At 39.8% G+C, this 17,791-nt stretch overlaps 1 protein-coding gene across 1 annotated transcript in view; it reads right to left on the bottom strand.

Annotated features, from left to right (window-relative positions):
• Positions 1-17,791, bottom strand: part of COL12A1 (collagen type XII alpha 1 chain) — a 138,649-nt gene that overhangs the window by 68,715 nt on the left and 52,143 nt on the right. The window contains 13 exon segments of the mRNA XM_050950508.1: positions 744-883; positions 1,752-1,881; positions 2,164-2,309; positions 3,475-3,604; positions 4,970-5,109; positions 5,835-5,981; positions 6,152-6,316; positions 7,190-7,309; positions 7,393-7,542; positions 10,487-10,608; positions 11,711-11,900; positions 15,538-15,804; positions 17,392-17,661. Of these exon segments, the coding sequence (XP_050806465.1) occupies positions 744-883; positions 1,752-1,881; positions 2,164-2,309; positions 3,475-3,604; positions 4,970-5,109; positions 5,835-5,981; positions 6,152-6,316; positions 7,190-7,309; positions 7,393-7,542; positions 10,487-10,608; positions 11,711-11,900; positions 15,538-15,804; positions 17,392-17,661 (2,117 nt within the window).

The following is a 17,791-nucleotide window of genomic DNA, read 5'->3' as shown; positions in this document are numbered from 1 at the left end:
ACTTGTCAGGGATGGTCTAGATAATACTTAGTCCTTCCATGAGTGCAGGGGATTGGACTAGAAGACCTCTCAAGATTCCTCTCAGTCCTACAATTCTATGATTATCCATGTACAATAATGCAGATGCAAATTGCACCTGCAAAAGGAGCCTTGGCCCTTTTGACAATGTACTTTATTGTCAGGTTTCCAGTAACAGCTAAGTCATTACACTAAGTTATGTTCCCTCAGTATAAATATGCACACCCTGTTATATCACTCAGTGCAAATGGCTCTAGGGGTGCAATTGTGTGCTGTGCCTCCTGGAAGAGCAGCACATGCAGCTGTAATCCAGGGCCACAGGGGATTAAAATAGCTTGAAGCCACCTTTATGCCCTCCTGACTTTGAGGTGTTCCAGGGGTGATGTAGCCACTCTTAGAAAGCCTGAAGGATTGACTAAGTTACCTCAGCCCATCTTTGGCTGTCTATGGGCAGCAGGGCCACACAGAATGTCCAGTGCTTACTGCACAGAAATTGTCCTTTGGCCAGCTAAGGGGCTTTTCCAGTCCCTTTGTAGAACCAAGGGGATCAGGGGGAGAATTTCAATCCAAGCTTGTAAACCTTCCAAGATGTCAGTACCCTTTTAATGATATTGCAGCTGCCAAGAGCTGATGTTCTCTGTTTTTACTACCTGTTTCTAATATTATATTTAAGCTTCTTACAGTAAAACAATCTTCAGTTACTTGCTAAAATGCTTTCCACCTACCTCTTTTGGTTCATCTCCCAAAGTTGTTTTGTATCTCAATAGGTATTTGCGGACTTTTCCTGGGGCAGGATCCCAAATGACATTCATGCTGCTGTGAGTAATGTCTCTAACCCTCAAGCTTTTGGCTCCAGCTAAAGGTACTGTAAAATAGAACCATAATATACAACTACTATTCTCAAACTGGAAAAGAAACTCTTTTCACATCTTTTTTTGTTAAAGAAAAAAAGCCAAAAACTTATCAAAGGGAATCCCTGTTTTGGTCACCAGATGAGTCATTTCAACAAATTATCCAGCCACCAGAATAGCTGAAGACCTGTACTCTGCTCATGTTGGTGATTTCAAAATTAATCAGTATTGGCTGGAAAAGGCCCAGATCCTCTTATAAACATAATTTAAATGTCATTTAAAGGAGGTTGCTTTAATTAGAAAGTACAGGTGATGCCATTTTAAATAAACACCATTTCAAATGTGTTTATTGTTTTTAAATAATCCTTTTTGCACCCAAATACTAGTTGTTATATTTAGGTGAACAGTCCCACTGAACTCAGTGATGTGCGTAAAGCAAGCAGAATTTGGCTTTTAGTAGCTACAGGTAATGCGAGATAGTCCAACTTTTCCTCTACCTTTAGTCTTCTTCCACTTTAATTTTTAAAATACTGAATCTTTTTGAAAACTGGTATAAGTAGGCTCACAATAAAATAAATCCACTGTAATCTGCTGTCTGCAAGTTGTTAGCCAAATTGCCCTTCCTTTATCAAGCTCCCATGAGCTTGGAGAGGAAGCCATATTGGTGTTTTTTTTTTAATTAGATCATTTTCAGTTGAAGTAGCTCTATGACCTTTCAAAACCCTTGCAATGATAAAAAATCCATATCTAGAGTAAAAAATTGGCAAAAAGTGACAAAATAAATGCCCCGCTCCTCCACCCACGCATCGCTGCTAAAATATAATGTAAGTTAGATATTACTGATACAACAAAAAGCAAAGCAAGAATTCAAGAAGCCCTTACATGTCACTTCCTGAGTGGTAAGTGGGTCACTGCTGAGATCGCCAAACTCTGCATGAATAGTTAAAGTGTAGGCAGCATTGGGGATGAGGTCTACCAGCTGAACATCATTCACTGTTGACCCAACGCGCATCTGCATGTGAAAGAAAGATGCAGGTGTTGAAAAATAAAAGAGAGCAGAAAGAAAAAAGCAATGATTTAATTAAAAGAGAACTTTGTTTCCAAGATTTACATTACATTTACAACTTCCTGACTGATTTCATTGTATATAATACTCCAGTAAATGTGCTGCACTTCATAAGTACCTGCCAGACTTTTCTTACTATTATGGGATACCCTTGAAAATCTAAGAGCTTTTTGTGGAGATCCAGAGGGGAGAGACAAGTTACAGAGAACTAAAGGTAACTTTCCACACCTCTTTTTCTACAGCTGGTATTGTGGCATTGAGAGGTTCATACAATAACCGATAACCAGTAGCTCCCCTGAGAGGCTCCCATCTCACTCTCATGGAAGTCGATCCAATGTCATAAGCATTCAGGTTTCTGATTGTAGGGATTGGCACTGTGAAAATATGAAATTACTCATTTTATTCAATCACTTTATTTATTATTTTTCTGCCTACTCCACCACCTTTTAGCATTACACAGCATCCAGCAGTACTATAGAGAATAGGTCACTTGGGAATAAGGAGGTATAGGGTTAGTGAAATAGGGAATCCATAGATTTTGTTGTTGTAAGTGGTGATTAACTTAAAGAATTAGTAACAGTCATATCTTTTTTAATGTGTCCAGTGATTTTCTGTCATAACACTAATTTTCAAAACTTTAACATTCCCTTCATAAAGGACAAAGCTGCATTTTGAAGTGTATATTAAGATTCTTGAATATTCTAAAGTTCTACCTTAATTAATATTAAATGTTGATTATCAACTCCAAACATAGCGGGCTTGTGGATTTGTACATGTAAAGGGAACATTTTTGTATCTATTTTCTTTACTACGTTACACATTTTTCTTACTCTGTAAAAAACTACACGAACAGTAAAAAAAAAATCACCTCAAATTTTAAAGCACCAATGTGAATAAATTAATTTTGAATTTATGACTTGCCTAATGTAGAGCAATCACATATGACAGAAGGGAATTGCTAATGATCAACATTTTGACAGGCTCAGGATGCCACTCTATCTTGCACTCAGTAACAACATACATATTATCAATCATTTGAACAGCTGATAATGGAAACATGAGACAATCTATGCCCGTAAGCATGAAATTGATGTAATTGCTCTGAACCAGGCACACATTAATGCTGCAAAATCAGAGTCAATTTGAGACAATGTTTTGGCTGCCTGGAGCAAGAATGATCTGTGTAATATGGAAGTTGCACAGGTTGAATGAAGGTGTGTATTTGACAACTTCTGGACCATATTCCCTGAGGTTATAAGTTATTTTCTGGAATGTTTCTCCAGGGCTCTGGCCCAAGAGGACTAGTAAAGCAGTGTCTTTACGAGTTTGGAAGGAAGCCAGAGTCAGGGCAGACAATTTCCACCCTGCTGCTGTCTCTTATGGCCACAACTTTCCAGGCATGGTTATATGGGCTCAAAGGACCAAACTACCATTTTATGTTGTCAAGAAGTGTTGCAGTAATAAGTGTTCTACTGAGGGACTATCATTGGTGTCACACCAGTTGTTAAACACATTGATCATACTGGAATTTTAACTTACAAGTTGTTTCTGTGCCACTTAGAGGTTCACTGCTTTCATCTTCTACCACAGAGAACACTTTAATAACATATTCCGTTTCAGGTTTCAGGTTCTTCAGAACTGTAGTAGTTTCCACTCGATTTACATAAAACTACACAAAAATAAAAGCAATGTTAATTTCATTTACCAAAGGCATCTTCAGTTTTGCTGCATATTACTCTTGCATCAGTGGAGTTACACTATAAATAAATCCATCCCTTAGTCTTCTGCATGTTTAGTTTTTCAGTATTCTGCCTCCATTATGTATGAAAAAACAAGTTGTAGGGATTTAGGCAGACATATGTTTTCAATAGGGATACACACGTGTAACAATGTACAATAGATTAAAATGACTCTCTGCTATCACAGGTGGTATTTATGCTACCCAGTGGTTCTCAAACTTTTGTACTGGTGACCCCTTTTAGACAGCAAGCCTCTGAGTACATTAAAAACACCTTTTAACATATTTAGCACCATTATAAATGCTGGAGGCAAAGCGGGGTTTGGGGTGGAGGCTGACAAGTTGTGACCCCCAATGTAATAACCTCACAATCCTCTGAGGGGTCCCAACCCCCAGTTTGAGAACTCCTGTGCTACACATTATTTGGTTGAATGGGGAACATGCTTGGAAATGTAGTTCAAATTCTTCCTCCTTGTTTTGGAAATAGAATGTAGACAGTATGGCACCATGGAAAATTGAGACTTGTATAGCACATGTACTGTATGCAGTGATATTAGTAACAAGGATCAACCAAAAACAAGCAGAAAGTCTTCAAAATAAAATGCCACTGGATAAGCAAGGTATAAAGTCAACATGTGCCAGAATGGCTGCCACCTGCCGTAACCAAAGGACAAATCTGGAAGAAAGTGCTAGTTTAGGCTGAGTCAGATCTGAGTATGGATTTAACAGTCTTGACCCTAACTTTGACCCTAACCTAAATACTCTCTCACAACCTGTAGAGCCCACCATCCCTCTTGCTTTTAACCATGACCCAGAACAAGGTGACTAAAGGACTACTATTTCCAGTTGCTGATATGGTCAGAGAGTTTTCATGAACGGACTTGATTAAAGGAACATATGACTGTGGACATTTGAGCCAATGGGCATTACTAGGAAACATAGACAAGTATTTTCCGAGGTATATTAAACTCCTGGTTTTATAATTTTAAAATATCCAAGGTCATCTGTAGTATGAACCTCACTTCTGTTAGGTTTTTGAAACACAAAGCAAAAAGAATGTAACTTGCTATTTGTGGCCAGGAATATATCCCTTTTGTAAGATGCCTCCATGCTCTTTGAGACAGAAGTCCTTTCCCACCTCACACCACTCCACACATAATCAGTATTCTTTCAGATTAACACAAACTTTAAATTGGTACCATGCTGTCTTGGCAGAATCTAGATGAGAGAAACTTCAATATGTAAGAGTCTGCGGTTCATACAGATAAGATCGGAACAGAGACTCCAGGCACTAACCTGCTGAGGTGGGCCTCCAGAAACAGGGTAGTATTCAACCCTGTATCTATCCACGCTCTCAACAGGTGCAGTCCACGTCACTCTGAAAGAACGAGGTGTCACCTCAGATGTCACCAGGTTGGAGGGAGATGACAAACCACCTACAGCATTGAAACAAATAAAGGGAGATGCTCATTAATGAGGAAGCTCGCCAACGATGGGAATGGAACTCAGAATAATACACAAGTTCAACTGCTTTGAAAAAAATATTTACTGGTATTTACTGGCTCTTTGGTGGTATTTCTGAAATGAAGCCTCACATCACCGGGGGAGCCCTTACAACAGCAATGACAATGATAACCCAGCACCATGTCATTATGTGGCTCTGTGGGCAGCAGCCTTCCAAACAGACCTATGCAAATTCCTTCTCCTTCCTACCCCACTCCGAACACTAACATTTGATATGGAGAACCCTCATCTTGAGGGGCTCTTTTTCCATGCTAAGGTTTGCTTCTGAGCTGTAAGCCAGCCAGATTTCACATTTCAGCAGTGCAGTCCTGTTAAAACTTTTCCCGGGTTGCATAACTGTCAGTCAGCCAGCGAAGAACCTTTCCCCTGACCCCCCATGTAAGGGGACACACATCAAACAACATCTTTTCCACGTGCCTGACCCTGGGAAGAAGGCAGGCTTAGATAGCCACATAATGCTGGTGGAGGCAAAACACAGTTGTTATCCCAGGTAGCCTGCACAGCTTCTTTAGGTCGGTAGCTGAAAAAGCAGATTGATTTGACAGTTTCCAGGCAGCAATGGAAATGAATTTTCAGGCCAAGGTATTAAAGCACATAAACTGGGAAAGGATGAATTTGATTGAAAAAGAAGACGTACCTGGGCCTTTTACACTATTACATAGATTAATCGTTAAGTCATCAACAATATTAGTGAGGAAGGAGAAATCAGCAACGTTGAAAACATGGGTATCATCTGGATCTGTTGCAATCTGCTTCAACTCATTTTCATCCGCATTTTTAATACCTTAAATACACGACACATAAACAAGACTTAAATCAAGTGTAATACAGCTAAACCCCCCACACCGAAACACATCATTTCTATAGCATTTCATGGATTCAAGTGCATTACTATTGATCTATTATATTTTAAAACATATCTCTACATTCAATTTCTCTTCATACAGTACTTACCAATCGCATAAAGTTCCACTCCCTCATCCCTGAGTCTCCTTGAAGGAGCCACTATATCATCTTGTGATTTGCCATCAGTGATGAGGACACCGATTTTGCGAGCTTTAGGCCGCAATCCAACTTCTGGTTTGAAATTGTCTTTTAGGATGAAACTCAAAGCCATTCCTAATGTGACATAAAGAGGCAACTTGTGAGCACTGTACACTATTACAAATATACCTTACTGGCAAACAAATATATTTCACCATAGCCATCACTGACCACATCACTCCCCTCTTTATATCCTTTACATCCCCCCTTTACATCCCATCATCTTCCACATCAAATTCAAGCTTCTCATCCTCCTCTACCAGGCCCTGCATCACCTCTGCCCTTGCCAACATCTCTGCTCCCCATTCTTCCTCCTCTCCCTTTTATGATAGAATCATAAACTTCAAGGTCAGAAGGGACCATTATGATCATCTAGTCTGACCTCCTGCACAACGCAGGCCACAGAATCTCACCCACCCACTCCTGTATCAAACCTGTGTCTGAGCCAATGAAGTCCTCAAATCATGGTTTAAAGACTTCAAGGTGCAGAGAATCTTCCAGCAAGTGATAGCCTTCCCTCCTGCCAAAATCCCCACCACACTACCCCTTTTTTATCTCCAGACTTGTTTTCATGCTGCCCCTTGTGCATTAAATTGCCTTCCCCTCTTTTCATAGGCCAAATTATTTCATCCATCACATTCCTTATCCACCCAAATTCTCCTCCATCAAATCCCTCCTTAAAACACACTCTACTGAGAACCCTTTCCTTTGAATGATGACCTCATCAAGATTTCCCCAACACCTCAAGCTTATGCCATCACCTTTCGTATTATAATATGTCTGAACAGTTTTAGTCATGTCAAAACTAGGCTGGAAGCACCTTTGGGCAGGGAATTTTTTTATGATGCACAGTGCTGAGCTAATTGATAATACTGACCAGATAATTTATGGCAATTAATGGAACATTTTTAAGTATAGCTTAAGGAAAACTAAGGGAATGTAACATACCAGTTAGAGTATTGCCTCCTTTGTATGGTAAGTTAGCCACAGCATCTAGTAAACTCTGTTTGGAACCGTAAGTATTTAGGTGCCATTCTGTTCTGGGATCTCCACTATACTGAGCAAGAGCTGAAAAAGCCATTATCACTCGGTTACTACACAGTTACGGAACAGTTATGTGCCCAGACCCCTTTTATACCTGCAAGACTTACCAATCTGCACTTTATCAGGACCAATATCAAAGACTTCAACAATACGAGCAATGAAGTTCCTGACTGTTTTAAAATTTGGTCTCCCGATACTCCATGAGCCATCCACCAGCAGCACAATATCAGCTTCTGCTCTGGTAGTACACTCCAAGCCTGCCACACCAACCAGAAAAAAAAATGCTTTATCCATATTAATCCAGGTACTTTATTTTCTTCTGCCCTCTTCTACACTACATAATATACACTGAATTGACTTACTGACTGAAGTACTTCTAGCATTATCCACTGATGCTCTGTGGCCTGTCAATATCAGCTACTGATCCACTATTCATGAATTATTTCACTGGTACAAGATTTATTAATTTCATCATACACACATCCCTCCCAGAAGGACTTCTTCTAACATGTCAGAATTAATGAACATGCTTTTCCCTACTATGATAGCTTTTACCTAGCTTGATCTTTATTAATGGAAAATAAATTTTTTTCAGATTCCTCAGGGAACAGAAGTTTAAGATAATAACTAATCTGGCAGTGGGATTGCCCTATATTTTGAACAAACTAAATGCAAAATTAAAATATGTGAGCATTTTCAAATGATCCAGATTTACATTATTTTAGTCTAGAATCAGGAGCTAAATTAATGTCCTGTTTTCAATTATACACTGGAATAATTAGTATATATCATTAACATAATCAGGTAAGCAACATCACACAACTTGTAGAGAAATAAAATAAATTAATATAGATGGTGCAGAAGTTTGCACATGTAAAACAAGAAAGAGAGAACATAATTTAGAAGAAGATATGCAAACAAATACACAAGTCATGAGATACAGAAATGACAAAAACAAACATTTATATAAAGCTGCAATGTTTTGAAAAGGAAGAAAGTTATCTCAGATACCCTCAGTTTACAAACTATGGAATAAAAATATGAAAAATTTCAGTTTCATCATATTAGAAATCACAGAACGTTTATACAAAGCAGAAAGATACAAGTATTTAAATGATCTTATTATCAGTCATTTGAAAAAAAGAACACTTGTTCTCTCTCTTTTCCGGGAGATTGAGTTACCAGCTGCAAATTTTCTGGCTTCTTGCCATCATAGCTTCTGGTCTTTATATGGAAGAAATCCCATTGAGAAAAATCGGCCAAACTCATCACAGTTGACATTGTGATTTCATCTATGTTCCACATAATTGATCCAATACTGTAGACTCCTAACTACTCGATGTACCTGAGGGTTTAAAATCATGATCCTCTTCTGCATAGAAAATATAGATCTAGTCTTTAATCAGGACAATACAAATAGTTTGTGGAGTAGAGTTTAAGTAAAATCTTGTTAGATCAAAACTGTGCATGCATATGTTCACCAACGAAGCTTCACGTACCTTTAACCAATTAAATTATTTTGGCTTTTACTTTTCTTCCAAATCCCATAATCCCACATCTGAAAGTTCTAGCAAAGGCACTATATCTTTATTAATTTTTGTTATTTTAATAAATATATAGGGTACCACTGCATACAGAATTTACTTTCCCAGCTACAAACTTCATTTTTCACAGTAACCAGGATTTTAGTCCATGCATTACTAAAACAGTTTAGCTTACTGTATATGACATTGTAGGAAGGAATGGTAGCTGCAGTAACATAAATATAATAAATATGCCTGGTGCAATTATTTTTCTGCCAGAATTACTAGTTTCTCTCCCATTTCACTGATAGCATGCTGCTATGCCACCTTTCTCAATTTTACCCTCTAGTATTAGCTAGAGTTTCTGGCTAAGGTCAATAAATTCTCTTAAGCACTATATTTCAGGCATATCATTTTTCTAGTTCCACCTAGGTAAATACCTCTTCAAATCCAGCAACTACTGCTAAATAACATTTGTAATTTTCTGCCTACCTGCTGCAAAAAAAGGGAGCTGTGTACTTCAATTTTTGGCAATCCAAAAATAGTTTAAAATCTACTTACTGAAGCACATCATCAGCATTTTCTAACTGCTGTTGAAAAATGTTATATAAACAAGTATTATTTTTCCATAACATGGTGCTCAAAGAGGGCATTGAATAAAAAAGAGTATCTTTTAAAAGGTTAAGAAAAAAAGAATTTATGTTTGCCTGAATATCACGTTTGGCAGCCAAAAGTAGGTTTTTATCAAATTAATTTCTGAGAGACCTTTGGCAGGGGTTAGGATAGACTTCTACAGTAGATACTCAGGGCCAAACCCTCTGTCCCTCTCTGCAGGGCACGCCAGGCCTGAAATGGAGAAGAAATGCCATGGTTCACACAAGCACAGTAGGGTAAAGGGAAGCAGAGGTCCCTCGCAAACATGTTTGTCAGTCCTTACACCAACTGGAGCTCAACTCCAGGCAGGGGTGCTGGAAAAATTTGTATAGTGGGGGTGCTGGGAGCCATTGAACCAAACCATAAACCCTGTATATGATGGAAACCACTTCAAGCCAGGAGGTGCAGCAGCACCCATGACTGTGGGGGTATGGGGCAATGGTGGGCAATATGAGTCAATCCAGATACATAGGCCCAACACTGCACACAGGGAGAGTAGCTGCCTTGACCATTACATGTATTGTTCCTCAGTCCTGTGCACAATACCCCAGAGGTGAAATTCATCCCCGTGCAGTCAGCAAACAAAAGGCCTATGCCCACTTATGACCTATTTTAAGGATGCTAAGTGGTGGATAGGCCTTGTTCTGGCTCTCTGTGCAGAGGTATATTTCACCCTGTGTGCATAACTCACTTATGAGGGCAGCATTCTCTGATCAAGCATTTGGCCCTGTATGCGAGAAGTTAGGCATGTATAGCTTCTAAATACAGTGAACTTGGTCTCAACTAATCAGCACTGCTTAACAGTAGTGACCCTTTAATAAAAGTGGAAGAGAACTGTACTCATGAATGTAGGCATACTTGAGGATGCAGGTTTTACTATTCATCAAACCCTGTAAATAAATGTTTGTTAGTTAAATGTATTGCAGCATCTTATGATAAAAGTGACAGGGAAATGCTAAACCTATCTGAAACATTAGAAAACAAAAGACAGATATTCCACTTGCCGCAATGTGATCAAGTTTACCTCTGGCTAAGAATGGCGTCACAGTGACATCTGAAAGGGTGGTCATTTCTTGGCCAACCAGTGGTGCACTCTCCCCTCCTTCAAACATTCCAAAAACATTTACCTTATAGGTAGTGCCTGCCCTACAATAGTAAAAAAAATACATGGATATGTCAAATCAATTTGATTAACTAAATGCTGAGGTTTCACCAATAAATATATTAGATCTTTTAATGTGGATTTGATTGCTTTTTCTCACATATAAAGCATAATCACAGTTTCTATACTGACTATTACTATATTATGTTATATGGTATAGTACATATTCTAAATCCATATATCTGTGTTTGCTTACATACCTCTTAACTTCAGTGAGAGTTTTCCTTAAGGAAGTATCTGAGTGAAGAACTAAGGAATTTATGATCTGGCCCTTTGTTATATTAAAGATAGCTACTCGGTTTTTTTCTATAGAGGAGAAGGTCCAGAAATGTAAAGCCCCGAGTCCTGTGCCTCAACTGATATAACGCGGTGTAATTCCATTGAAGTCAAGGGAGCTCTCTCGCTTCATACCAGCTGAGTATCTGGTTCCAGATCTGTAACTGTATACCATAGTTTGTTCATCTGAGGTCAGATTTTTAATGGTGCCACTCTGAGCATGCCCAGCTGACACACATACAATTCCTGATGCTCCTGTGCAATTCCCAGTGCTCATGGAGGAGTATGACATGCTCAGAATTGCATCTTTAAATCTCTGGGTCTTCCCCATAATGAACATAGAGTTCTATCCAGAACTGAACTAGACTGCTACAGTTTTAGCTTCAAAATTCTTTAGAAAAAACTTTGGACAACTCAATCTTCTCCTCTGCTTCTAGTATCAAGCATGCCATCTTGCTCTCTCACATGCCCCAGTGAGATCACAAACAGAACATTGGAATCCATGCTTGCAGATGCCTTTCTGGAGTTGAATAACAATTCCCTGGAAGCTCCTAGCCCTTAAAGGCTTTTCTTACTTATGCTTGATTCTATCCTACCTACCAGCCTCTGTATCATCGTGGCCCTAGTGCAGCCTTTACCTAAAATAGCATTAAAACTAAGGAAAAAGGGGTATCTTTGTGAAAAAACACATACTTTTTTCATAAACACATTGCTGTAAAGAAGGGATGATAAAGCTATTCATAACCTGAGCCATTTTATTTCTATTAATTTAACTATTAACACAAAATTAAAAAGAATTATTAGCCATACCTAAGCTCCTCCAATACAACTGTATTGTCATATGGCCCAACAATTAGTTCTCCAAGTCTATCTTCTCCTGTCGGATGGAAAGTTATTTTGTAACCTCTCACTTCCCCAGGGGCTGGCTCCCAAGTTACTCTGAAACTTGACATAGTGGAATCAGAAGTTTTCAGGTTTCTGGGTGGTTTATACGGAGAGGCTGCCAGGAGCAAAGGGGAAAAAAGCCATAATTTAGATCATTTATGTATATGAAAAATATTAGTAAATACTACGGCAAAAAACTCATGTACAACTGACATCGGTTATTAATTGTTTGTGTATTTTTCAATTTAAAACAATATTTTAAAAGCACCTATTCCAGGCTCGTACTGGATTTGCTTGACATAATCACTAGTACCAAGCCATGACAGGCAAGACCAGATGCTTGCTTTCAACCCAGAACCAGAAAATAAGAAAATTACCAACCAGACATTAAAAAAAGCCCAACCGTCCTCACCCACAAATACTACCAGACCTTCTCAGCCTCTTCCTCCTTACGGGTAAAGAGACAGGCCTTGCAGCATGTCCTGAAGTTCAAAAGATTCAGGCTATTTCACACCAAGGAGGGAAATAAATTCCAAAGTTGAGGCCCTTCATAAAAAATGCCCTGCCAGCAGTTCCCTCCTTTTGTACTCAGAAGGCAGTGTGACAGGTCTCAAGCCATTTAGAGATTGACATGTCAAACTTTACTCTTTATTTTGAAACTGACAGGCAGCCGGTTCAGATCAGAGCGCACTGGTGTCATGTGCTCCTGGTGAGAGACACTGCTTAGCAAACAAGTGGTTGATAGACATGGCAATTTCTTGCACAGTCCTTGAAAGACCTTATTGTATTAAGTTTACATATTATTGTGGGCCAGGATTCTATGTAATCTCTCGAGGGGGAGATGGGGTAAAGGTCCTACGTCATGTTTTCTAGCTCTTTAATCATTTTTGTTGCTCTTCTCTGGACTTTCTCCAATTTGTTCATGAGTATTCCCCCATTCCAGTTTTACAATAATCCAGCTGTCTGAAGCTACACCCTGAGGAGAAGGTCATTTTCTGCTGATTACTTGTTCCCAAAGACCAAGATCAAGGACCAAGCTGTATAAAGAAATGGCTGCTCTGCCCAGCCTTCATTCTGGTTCAGGATCTAAGAGGATGAACTTGAGACCACAGGAAACACCTAGTTGTGGGTTTTGAAGGACTGACACCTATCAGCGTTCTAGTTTGGAATCGGGATTGACCTCTGGTAAGCTTTTTAGAATGTGTGTATGTTCTTGTATTGTTTTAATACATTTTCTCTGAAATGCTTTTACTTTAAGAATAAATGTGCTTGCTTAAAAGGAACTGCTTGATAACTTATAACTGCTGACAATATATGGTAATAGTTCTTGAACAGAAAGCAAAGCACAGGCATGAGCACCCGTCTTTTAGGCCATTTGGCTTGCTGGGGATATCACCATGTAAGGCAGGAAGCTAACGAATGGTGGGCATACCCCCTCACTTAATAGATCATGAATTACTTTGTACATCTTCCAGTTACTTCCTCATCCTAGCTAAATGACACCAGCCTTATCCAGCTGGAGACTCAGCTATCTAGCTGTTCATGTCTCAGTCCTTACCAAGCACTGGGTAAGGTGCTCAACAGAACTACCTTAATCAGATATGTAACAGGGTGGCTTGCCCTGAGCTGAAGAGCCTGGGGCTAAGTCAACTTTGATTACAGGATGAGCCCCACCTGAGAGGAATCAGATGATTCCAATATAAAGAAGGGGGAAAGCTCAGCAATCTGTGGCAGGATCTGCAGAGAGTGAGGAAAACTCTCCAGGCAGGGAGAGACTCTGACCAAGCAGGGGAGGAAATGCAATGGTCCCTGGTAGAAAGGCCTGGGAGAAGGAGCAGGAGAAACTTTGGGTTGTGTGGACTTATGAATGGACTTTATATTGGGATTTTTAGTTTTATTTACCACTTATTTGATATTAATAACCCCAGTCCCCAAGCAGGGGTATTTTCTGACAAATAAAAAGCTTAAAGTGAACAATCTAAGAGGGGAAACTGAGGCAGGCTGCCTGTAGCATGATCCTAGGCCATGTAGAGGTATCTGGGTGGCAGCTGGTCTGGTTACAGAATAAAATAGACATGAAGCTGAATCTCATCAGTATCTTGAAAGCACTATAGCACATGCTTCCTCCCTAACTCTTCCAATAGCCTCATACACATGTGGAAGAAGAGGGACAAGACAGAGCTGTCCAGAATCCCACAAGGCAGTCCTTGAAGAAGAAGAGCTATTATGCAGAACCATCTAAAAACTGAATGGGAAGACCTGTTTTCTCCCACTTGAGTTCACAGGTAGGTCAGATAGATATTCAGTCACCAGGAGGAGATCATCTACTACAATGCTACAATGCCTGTGCAGTCTCTATGTCATAGCCTTGCCTGTACCACAATTAACACAGGCCATGGAGATCTTAGGCAGCTGGGTATCTGAGAATTATCTCACCACAATTTTCCCAATAACCATAACCAAGGCTTGCAAGCTAGTCATTTGACAATAGCTGACCAGACTGTCAGTGTCAAGTAACAGCCTTATAAGCACTTTCTTAATAAAAGCCAGCAAGCTGCCTTTCCTAACCAAAATGTTCACAATCTCCACCAATAATGGACACATTTCGTCCTCCTTGAGCACCACCAGCTCACCATGAGATGGGTCCAAAGTGCAGGTTGTGGCACAATGTGCTCACAATGACTCTAGTGCCCCAGTGAGCCACACTGGCAGCAACTGAAGCAGAGAAGTTGTAACATTTGTCTCTTTCAGATATTGCCCTACATCCATGGAAGAACACAATTAAATCCAAATCCATTTGATTTTCTCTGCAAAGCACCAGATAATTGCATTGCAAAAGGAAGCACTCTTTAATTTTTATATTATATATGGAGATAGCCTATCTCCTAGAACTGGAAGGGACCCTGAAAGGTCACCGAGTCCAGCCCCCTGCCTTCACTAGCAGGACCAAGGACTGATTTTGCCCCAGATCCCTCGTGAAAGACCTGATGCAGAAGATTCCTGGCTTCAATCTCCCACGAAGCTCATGGGCAATCATACACCACATCCGCACAAACCATGGCAGATACAGATACTTGCTACACAAATGGAAATTTAAAGATTCTCCAGAGTGCCACTATGGTCACCTAGAACAGACCATGGAACATATAACAACTCAATGCTCAATTCACAAATACTAAGGAGACATCACCTCAATTCACTCTGCTACTTCAGATGCAATTATTTGGCGTAACCATTTAAATGTCAATGTGTAGTTATTGCTCTATATTTATATCAGCCATATGAAGAAGAGTCATGAGGACAATGCCAAGGAATAAGTTCCCCATAGGCCACTTCAAGAACACCTGAGAACCAAAGACAAATTACAAAGTCCTAACAAACCACTGAGAAGTGGTCTGTTGAAGGAACAATATTCTCTCACAAAACTGCCCAGAAACATTTATTTTTCATTGACTTCTAAGGACCAGCCACCAGAACAGGTTTGCTGCTCTAACAAAAGTGGTATACCCCAATCTCAAATAGCAGGAGGCAACGATCAGGCCATGGCACAGGTAAAATTTTCAGCAGTCCCAACTCCATGCCCATCCTGTAGCAATTTTTTGTTAATTTCTGTTCTTGGAGATTTTGTAGATAATGGATTAGCTAACACCCGGCCTACTTACTGTACAATTGCTTTTCTACTTCCTACAATGAATACCTTTAATCATAAGCTTTTTACTATTTATTCTAATTTAATTATGTGTAATACATACCTGTTGTTCCTTCTCCTTGCCTGTGTTTTCCTTCCCCAGATTTATACATTGGAATAACAGAGATGTTGTATTTGGTTAGAGGCTGAAGTCGTTTTAACACTGTAGCTGTGGAAGTAGCTGGTACTTTTGCAACCACCTGTCTTCCTCCACTGACAGGTCGATAAACTACTCGATAGCTCACAACTTTCCCAGGTGCAGGCTGCCATGTAACTCTCATTGAATTCTCCGTCTCTTCATCTACTCTCACCCTCCTGGCATTTGGTGACACTTTTCAGTGTAAAAATATGGATAAATATTTATTTTGTCACATACAAACATGCACAGATATGTCTACACATTCATTCAGCACTACAAATATCATCTGTGATTTGTCCTTTCATATTACAGCATATCATTAAACAGGAGTTCATTTGTGGTTCTAAGAGCCCACCATGAAAACTTTCTGATCCCGCTGGAGTAAATTAACACAACAGCTATGCTTAGATAACTATGCTTTCCATCACAGAGCAAAAAAATGAGCAATTCATGTAATACAGCAATCCAGCATAATAGGGAGTTCTACATAGTAAAACATCATTTTTGGTAACCTATTGTTTAAATAATGAGTTCAGCACTTCCAAATGCTAGTGCTAAAGGGCCAAATCCTGCAGACATGACTTGTTTGTTTTTTTGGGGGGGAAGGGGGATTTTTTTATACAGGCGAATCTCCCTGTGAAGCCATTTTTCAGACCAAAGAGGTTCAGATTGTTCTGACAAGGTGCTGACAAGCATCCAAACTATTGGATGGTTATCTCAAAACAAACAGACCAGCCCAATCTTTTGTAAGTCTCCCACCTCTAATCTTAAGGCAATAACAATTCTGAAGAGTGTGGATGTCTTATAAAGAACTTCAGTTTCACTCTCCAGGCAATAACACCCAGGCTTTTTAAGTCATGTTCCTGCCTCGTAGCATACACCATCAAATAAAAAACCTGAAGTGAAATGGAAGGCATGTCTGGATCTGGCTGTCAGCTGGGCATGCTACCCTAGGTTTTGGCAATGCAGAGCCTTCTTGGCGTGCCAGAGTCAGAGTTGGTTTTCACTTCACTGAGAGCTATGCCACAGAATGCTGAAATAATCTCTCTCAGCATTTGGAACTGGTCATAGACTCATAGGCTTAGAAGGGACTGCAAGGGTCATCTAGTCTTTCTATTCTGGTCTGTTCACTTTCAAACAGCTGTAACATTAGGAAGATTAATACTATGTGGTGTTGGTCACATAAGAAAAATCTAGAACTGTGAGTAAGAGATGTAGCCAACTTCAAACCCACTCACCTGAGCCTGGGAGGAGGAAATCACAGGGCAGGAAACTTACTAACCCCAATGGAATGAACTCTGACTTCCCTCTCTACCCTGGTCACTTGTTCCTCCCATTTCTCCCCCAACAATATACCCTCCAACCCACAAAGCCCCAGTAACTATCCCCAGATTCTGCCACTCTACTCACATTAAACTGTAGCTTACTCTCTAAGTAACCCCATTAATTTCAGTGGGGACTCCTTGCAGAGTAGGATACAATTTAACATGAATAAAAGTAGCTGAATCTGGTTCCATGAGATATAAATGACTTATGATTATAAATAATCATAGCTCAGAAAAAAAGTGGAGGGTTGGTACCTCACTGAGTTGAGATGGGCAAGGGTTTGGCTGATTTTTTTAAGGAGGGGGGTTAATAAAAAATAAGGTCTAGTCTCTTGTCAATGCAAGTTGCATTAATAGGATTATCAAGAGTTTGTGTGTGGGATAATAAGTGTCACAATATCCCAGGTCACAATTCAGGCTGTTCTTTGGGGTGGCTATGCTGTACTGCACTTACCTTCAGTAGTTGCCTCTCCTTCTAGAGGAGCTCCGTCTCCACTGCTATAGGAAGCAATGACTGAAATTTTATATTTAGTCTCTGGCTGTAAATTCTCCAGCACAGTATTTATTACATTTCCAGGAACTGTGCTCTCCCCAGTCTGACCATCATAAAGCGATCTCCATACTATTCTATAACGACGAACTGCTCCTGGAGCTGCTGTCCAAGATAGTCCCATTGTAGTGTCAGTTATGTCTCTAATAAGCAAATCACGAGGTGAGCCACGGTCTGCAAGAAAGGAAGTCATAAGAGAGGGACTATGACTAAGACACAGCGAAATAGGAACAGAAAAATAAAATGCTCATAGAATAAAATTAAAATGTTCACAACATCAGCTCAAATGAAATACAGTCATTCT

This window comes from Gopherus flavomarginatus, chromosome 4 (assembly GCF_025201925.1).
Source record: "Gopherus flavomarginatus isolate rGopFla2 chromosome 4, rGopFla2.mat.asm, whole genome shotgun sequence".
Classification (NCBI taxonomy): Eukaryota; Metazoa; Chordata; order Testudines; family Testudinidae; genus Gopherus; species Gopherus flavomarginatus.
Note: the sequence above shows the minus strand (reverse complement) of the source record. Positions and strands in the feature narration are given on the sequence as shown.